Source organism: Polyodon spathula, chromosome 8 (genome assembly GCF_017654505.1).
Source record: "Polyodon spathula isolate WHYD16114869_AA chromosome 8, ASM1765450v1, whole genome shotgun sequence".
NCBI lineage: Eukaryota > Metazoa > Chordata > Actinopteri > Acipenseriformes > Polyodontidae > Polyodon > Polyodon spathula.
Genome location: NC_054541.1, coordinates 9,845,066 through 9,853,302, shown reverse-complemented (window position 1 = coordinate 9,853,302; position 8,237 = coordinate 9,845,066). Strand labels below are relative to the sequence as shown.

Genomic DNA, 8,237 nt, shown 5'->3' with positions numbered 1-8,237 from the left:
TTGTATCGGTCCTAGAAACAAGGTTAAATGGGTCCAATCAAGCCAATTAGGTAATTAAGAGCCGAGTTAGCATGATGTCTAATTAGAGCTTTAACTGGAGTAAACTTCACTAGCTTTCAGTCTCCTTTTTCCCGGGTCCCAGAACACTATTGATTAACTCATGTCGCAATATGCTGTATTTGAAAAGGCAGGAGGGACCTTTTGTACCTTTATGCTTGAATACTTTATCTGCTGCTGATAAACAACCGGTGCACAAAGGAAGTCTTTGAAAACTCCAGACAATGTTAACCCAGAACACTATGTACATTGAACTTTGGACTTGTAACTTAATCCAAAGAGAGACATTTCGACAAAAGATGAGAAACAGCTGCACAAATTAAGGTCTGTGTTTCAGTTTATGTATTTATTTGATCCAAGTTATTATTAATTAATTACTTAGCAGACGCCCTCCCTTATCCAGGGTGACTTACAATGGTTAAAATGATATCACATTATTTTGACCTACAATTACCCATTTATACAGTTAGGAATCTAGGAGGTAAAGTACCTGCCTGCTCAGCAAACTTACTGGGGATTCCAACAATTCCAAAGTATAAGGAAATAACGTACAGAATCTTTTATTCATTCCTAACAGTGCAGAGGCAGACATTGTGGCTGTATGTGGCTGTAGTTAAACAAATGATTTGGTACAATAGACTACGTTGGAAAAAGGATCGAGACTCTGATAGTAAGAGGTTGGGAAGGAGGACGGCAAGGTTTTTGCTTAGAATTCACACAGTTGAAGCCGACTCATGGAAAATTGCTGTTGTTGTGAGGGGTCTAAATGTGTGAGTGTAAAGAAGTGATAAAAAAAAAAAGGAAAAAGTGTGGCAAATGAATCTAATAAGACACAGCCGTTTACTTAAGATATTCAAAACGTACTACCAAATACACTCTTTTATCTCAATACTTTAACACTTTACATATATAAAAAAGTTATTCTACTAAGTTTCATGGACACACACAGAGTTCCCAAAGTCAGACAGACACCGGGGGGGTAGTGTGGGGGGGTGGGGGTGGGGTGGGGGTGAAATTTATTATGTCCCTATCTTTATTTTGAGGGTTTCCACAACTGTGTACTCCATTTGCTACAAGTTCAATAAACCTGAGGTTTTTACTAGGGTTGCCACAATCCTATTACACAATAACTATTACACTTTTACTAAAATGAACAATGGCGCTTACATACCATGCACAGCAAATTATTGCATTATAATAATTACAATAATAATTTACAATCTAATTGTTATTTGTTTATATACTATTCAACTTCTTGCATATATGCAAAGAACAAATTTATGGCACACACAAAATAACGTATTCAATATGCTTTATTGCATTAAAAAAAAAAAAAAGATATTAAGAAAAAATACCAGAGTGCCTTCATTGGGATAGTATGTGTGGTGTTAGGCTATAGGTGTTAGGCTATATATCATTGACGATTACCAAGTAAAAACAATTTAACACCAAGGACCACACATTCTGCACGTGAAAACACTTATATACTTAAACGTAAATGATTATCTAGTATTTATTGTTGAATACAAGTACAGTAATTTACAGATGTAAACGGACAATACAAACCGCATGTATATGTTTGGCCATATATGTTAGATATCATTATATATATATATATATATAGTATATATATTATATATATATATATATATATATATATATATATATATATATATATATATATATATATATATATAATGGGTTTGTATATAACTGATTTGTATTGTCCGTTTACATCTGTAAATTACTATATGCATCAGACTTATGCATTTGGGGGTCACAGGTCAAGACTAAAAATTAAACCAATTATAAGTCCTTATGGAGACAAGATAGGGTCATAGTTACTATTAAACATGTATAGGAAACCATTGGTTCTCTATAAGACCAACTTTTTTCCATTGACCTATGACCTTCCTAGACCAAGATAATGAACATTTGGCTAATCATAAAAAATGACCACTAAAACTGGACAGCTCATAACTCCTGAAAGAGGGCAGATAGGCCTATAGTTTGTATTGAACATGTATATGAACCATTCGATGCTCTATAAAAATATGTCCTGGCTGTTTAATTTGACCTTTGACCTTTCGTCACTGGTCAAACTGGACAAGTAAACGCTATAATAGCTTAAATCTCCTTAAATACTGCAGATAGACTCATATTTACTATTGAACATGTATAGGAAACCAACTAATAGCTTTCTAAAAATGTCTTGGACATTGACCTTTGACCTCTTCTTTATGGTCAAACTGGACAATAGACTGTTTTAACAGCTTCTATCTCCATAAATACTGCAGATAGGCTTATATGTTCTATTGGACACTTATAGAAAACCAACTAAGACCTTTCCAAAAATGTCTTGGACTTTGACCTTTGGTTCATGGTCAAACTGGACAATAGACTGGTTTAACAGCTTATATCTTCATAAATACTGCAGAAAGGCTTATATGTACTATTGGACACTTATAGGAAGCCAAGTAAGAGCTTTCTAAAAATGTCTTAGACTTTGACCTTTGACCTTTCGTTACTGGTCAAACTGCACAACTAAACGCTATAATAGCTTAAATCTCCTTAAAAACAGCAGATAACTCATATTTACTATGGAACATGTATAGGAAACCAACTAAGAGCTTTCTAAAAATGCATTGGACTTTGACCTCTGGTTCAAGGTAAATGGACAAGTGACTGGTTCAAAATGCCTTGGACTTTGACCTCTGGTTTAAGGTAAAAGTGACAAGTGTTTTGACAGTTTATAATTCCTTTAAAAAACTAGATTATGGCCTTTGAATTCACTTTAATACACTTTTAAAGCACCCAGTTGAATAGGCAAACAACGTCAATGCTCACGTTTTACAACGCAGACGAAGTTACATCCGAAACTTCAATTCTAGTTTTCAGGGTTTTTTTAATATTCAATCGGCTATAACATGCAGTTACTTTCCCAATCAATCCAGTAGCGTTCCTCATTTATTCATTATAGGCCATGTGTCGAACTGGCTGCAAACAGCAATTAAACAACGGTATCCTTGTTAGCAAATATCTTTATATTTTATAAAAATTCACACATTCATTTCATTCATTGTAGGGGAAAGTTTAAAATTCTGTTCAGTCTCCCGGGATTGTGGAGCTCATTGACTATTGGCTCATTGGCTATAGAAAGTTTAGAAAGGTTGCAGATTATTAGGCACAGAGTGAGACTGACAGTTGGAAGTTTGTCTGGTTGTTGGGAAGTTTGTCAGGTTGATTGATTGGAAATTTATAGGTCCGCATAGCCTTTCATATTAATGAATTGACAAATTAATTAATTAATTAATAGATGAATTAACAAAAAAGTTTACAAATTACTGTATAAATTGACAAATGTATGGATGAATTGCAGGACAGACTGACCAATTCACAAATTGACACACAAATTGACAAATTCATGAATTAACAAACAAATTGACAAACAAGTTGACAAACTAACGACCGGATAGTTTTGGCACAAATGGTGCTCCATAGAGGCTGACGGTAACAAAAGTAAATACAAGCACTGTAACTAACTGCTTTTAATGAGTTTTGGCACACCAGCCTTATTTATTTCAAATAATTTTGTTGTGTGTTTTGTTTTTCACCGCTGCCGACACGCCTGTCGTGTTTTTGTTTGGTTTATTTTTATTTGGCCAACTCTGCGATTAAATAAAACCCAGGCTAACTTTACCTGCATCGGCTGCCTGTTCCTTGTTGCAAAGCATAAGGGGCAGCAGGAGGGTTAATCTTATTTATACCATTTATATATTTCAGCCTAGATGATGGGATTCTCCTTCTGGAAGAGCTACCCAACCCTCACATTCATCCTATACCTTCTTGCTCTGCCTTGTTGCCATGGCAGCAAGATTCTGGTGTTCCCGGTGGACTGCAGCCATTGGGTGAACATGAATATCATCATTCAAGAGCTTCACGGGCGGGGTCATGACATCACAGTGGTGCGTACCGACACCAGCTGGTACATCAAAGAGAACTCAGCCCATTACACCTCGGTCACTGTCACTCTACCTGAAGGAATGCCCATTGTGAGCGTAGACTACATGGCATCATTTGTGAGGAAGACCCTGGAGATCCGAAGAGGAGAGGGTTCCCTGCTGGCCTTTATTAAGTTACAAATGGAGACCTTTGCTGCTCTCTCCTATGCTCATAGAATCACCTGCCAGATGGTGATCACAATGTTTGAGGATCCGCAGTTAATGAAGCAGCTCCTTGACGCCCACTTTGATTTGGTCCTCACAGATCCAGGGTTGCCAGGAGGAGTTTTGTTGGCTCACTACCTGAAACTACCCATGGTCTTCAACGTCCGTTGGCTTACAAGTGGGGAAGCTCATTTTGCCATAGCTCCCTCTCCCATCTCCTATGTCCCGACTCCAGGTTCGGAGGTCTCTGACCATATGGATTTCATCCAAAGGACCAAAAACATGTTCCATTACATCCTTAGTCTTTATGTCGATAAATTCATGGCCAGCCCCCATTACGATGCTCTGTGTGCTCGTTACTTTGGCCCGGGTGTGGACCTCTACAGTCTCGTCCAGTCTGCAGAGCTCTGGCTAATAAGAGTCAACTTTGTCTTTGAATTTCCCCGCCCCACCATGCCCAACATTGTCTACATAGGCGGCTTCCAGTGCAGACCTGCCAAGCCCCTGCCACAAGACCTGGAGGAGTTTATGGAGAGCTCTGGGGAGCACGGGGTCATTGTCATGTCATTGGGGACTATAGTCAACAGTCTTCCAAGTGAGCTAACTGATAAGATAGCTTACGCTTTCTCCCAACTCCCTCAGAAAGTCATCTGGAGACATTTGGGAGAAAGGCCTTCTAGCTTGGGCAACAATACCCTCTTGGTCAAATGGTTGCCCCAAAATGACCTCCTGGGTCACCCCAAGACCAAAGCCTTTGTCTCGCATGGGGGGACCAATGGAGTTTATGAGGCCATTTACCACAGCGTGCCAATAGTAGGGCTACCACTGATTTTCGACCAGTTTGACAACCTGCTCAGGCTGCAGGTGAGAGGTGCAGCCAAGGTCCTGGAAGTCGCCACCCTAGGCAGTCAGGACTTCCTCCAGGCCCTACAGGAGGTGCTTGAGGAGCCATCCTACCAGACGAACATGAAGAGGCTCTCCAGGCTCCAGCATGACCAGCCGGTCAAACCAATGGACAGTGCCCTCTTTTGGATCGAGTATGTCATTAGGAACAAAGGAGCCGCTCACCTGCGCACAGAGTCCTACAGAATGCCTTGGTACTCCTACTACTGTGTGGATGTTATAGTGGTCTTGTTGGCTGCTGTGTTCATGTTTTTTATAGCTGTGACAGGGATACTTAGATTATGCTGCAGGGCTTGTAAGAAGAAAAAGATAAAGCATCACTAAGGCAAGATTTATTCAAGCTTTGTAGGCTACTGTTTTTTGAAAATAAAATTCACCCATGTTAACCCATCATTAAGACTGATGTATTTTGAATACTCTTGGAGATGTTTTTTTTCTTTATTCAAAACTTTTAAAGGGGGGTGTTATAACTTTTTTCGGCCTGTTGGTAATGGGGGAAGGGGGGGTTCTTCTTTTGATTTTTTTTGTTGGTCCCGAAATTATTTTTTTCGTAAGGGGGGGTGTTCTAGCTTTTTTCGTCCTGTTGGTAATGGGGGGCTGTTCTTCTTTTGATTTTTTTTGTCGGTTCCAAAATTGTTTTTTTTCATTGGGGGGGGGGTTCTACCTTTTTTCAGCCTGTTGGTAATGGGGAGTTGTTTTTCTTTTGTTTTTTTTGTCATTCCCAAAATTGTTTTTTTCATAAGGGGGTGGGGTCGTAAGGGGGGAACAGTGATCTGAATTTTGTAATCCTATATTTTCTGATTGTTACCTTATACATGATCTTTACCCCATTCAGACTTTGGACACAGAAGATAATTGCAGGCAGAATGCGTGATGTCTGCACCATTTAGACTAGGGAACCCAGAGGGTCAACAGGGCCCCATGCTATGTCCACTTTGAGTGGGAACATATATCCATTATATTCTTTTGTATAAGCATGTTTATGTAATCAACTATCCTACATCCTGGAGCTAGTCCCAAAAAGTTCCACTTTCCATTCAATTAGTGTCAGACAAGGCATATACAGAGCTATATACGTTTTAACCAATGGTGGGTTGACATGTAGATCCAGTTTCTTGTCCAGAACAAAGAGATTTGGACCCTATAAAAACTTTTTGTAACACAGAGCAGTTCAGCTCCTTGCTGAAGATTGCTTTAAAGAGCAAGGAGCCCTCTGACCTATGAGGGGACAGAGTAGATCTGTGCCCGTATATATAAATCTCTGCACGTATGTTTCTATTAAAATGAAGACCACCAAAAAGGACAACGTCCCATCTCTCCTTTTAAAACCATACTCACCTTTAACAAGAACAAATTGAAAGACTCATCAGACTCAAATGTACATCGGCCTTGACCAACTCGACCAATTGTAACTACATTTGTAACATTATTTATTTATTTATTTATTTTTTACATGAGTGTGAATTACATATAAATCTTACAGGTCGCAATTTTTCATTTTTAAAAGCTAAATATGGTTTTAGAGTGAGTAACAATTGTGTAACAGCAGTTACATTGCAAAAGAAAAAAAGTAGTTACAAAAGTAGTTACAATTGTGTACTTACAAGTGCCGTGAATGGTTTTTACACATTAAGTACATTGCAACAATGCATAATTACACTGTATTTATGTAGAGCTACAGATGCAGTTACTGAGTAACTACTATGTAAATACACTGTAACTAGGGACACTGTAAAGTGACATAAGCGTTAAAAACACCATCACACTTTCTCATGCAGCAAAACATTTTATTTAAGCTAAGCGATAAGCGTTTGTAGCTTTTTTTCACACACTGCAGGTCAAAAACAAGCACAACTTCTCTTTAAATGTTAACTGGTGGTGTACACATTTGTACTTCTTCAGCTGTTTACAAGAAGCTTTGTAACATCAATGTTCATTTCAGAAACAAATAACTGCAACACCTTTGCTATTCAATCCATTACAAGTCCTGTACTGCACAGGACTTGTAATGGATTGAATAGCAAAGGTGTTGCAGTTATTTGTTTCTGAAATGAACAGTGATGTTATAATAGCAAAGGTGTTGCAAACAGGAGACTGGTTCCTGCGTTTAGTTTGAACACCAGACAGAACAACACTGAAGAGGACACACTATCAGGGCACTCTTTGGATAATCATGGCTTTCATTGTAATATTGTAGAATTGCAGTACTGTAACTTTCCAAGAATATTGGGGTGTGCTTTCTATTCTACAGCAATGAGGTGGTGTGACCTGTTTAGTTTAACATAGTGATTTAATAGCCATGCCTGTTTTTCTATATCTCTATAAAGACATTCATTTAAACTGAACTGAACAAAAACACTGTTTCAACACAGCCTGGAAAAATGCAGCCCATAGTTACTTTCCAGCTTGATATTGTAGTTATAGAGGCTAGCATTTCTCAAAAGGAACCACAGGTAATGTTTGGTCCAAACATGGAGGTGACTCTAATGCAGTGTTTCTCAATCCTGGTCCTGGAGAACCCCTTGCTTGCCCTGCTGGTTTTTGTTCCAACTGAGCTTCTCTCAATTATTTAACTTAACCCTCAATTGAACTAATAACAATTTGCTTAATTAATATATAACAAGCTGTATTTTATATACAATATATAGCCTAGAGACAGCCACTCAGTCTCAAATTTAATGCTGGAAAGCAAGGTAAACCCTCAGAGGGTTTGCATATGTAGCGTGCATGGGGCAAGGCAGCAGCAGGGATGGTAGGTGACGTAATCACATACAAAGACATAAGCCCGACATACGCTCCTTACAAAAGAGCCGTCTCTTTTGTACAGCGGTATTCACGCTATGCTTCAGGGCAAGAGGTCCAGGGTTCGTGCCCGCCCTCCAACTGTGTGGATTGCCTCGCCCTGTGGGAACCGGGATCGCTACACTGGTGTCAGAAGTGGACGCAGGTACCCCAGCACACACTCGTAGACCGTATCCTGGTGAGCAAGTCTGGGGCAGACTTGAGGTTGGCAGGGGAGAGTGTAGCGCGCAGCAGGGCTGGGCAGGTGACATAATCACATACAATAGACATAAGCTCTATATATGCTCCTTGCAAAGGATGCAGCTCTTT

The 8,237-nt window shown here is 39.1% G+C and overlaps 1 protein-coding gene across 1 annotated transcript; it reads left to right on the top strand.

The window, feature by feature from the left end:
- The first annotated feature begins 241 nt into the window (after nucleotides 1-241).
- Nucleotides 242-5,517, top strand: LOC121319346 (UDP-glucuronosyltransferase 2B31-like). Its single transcript, XM_041256689.1, has 2 exons — nucleotides 242-381; nucleotides 3,841-5,517. Exon 2 carries the CDS (start codon nucleotides 3,846-3,848, stop codon nucleotides 5,448-5,450), a length of 1,605 nt encoding a protein of 534 aa, XP_041112623.1. The 5' UTR covers nucleotides 242-381; nucleotides 3,841-3,845; the 3' UTR covers nucleotides 5,451-5,517.
- Nucleotides 5,518-8,237: the final 2,720 nt, after the last annotated feature.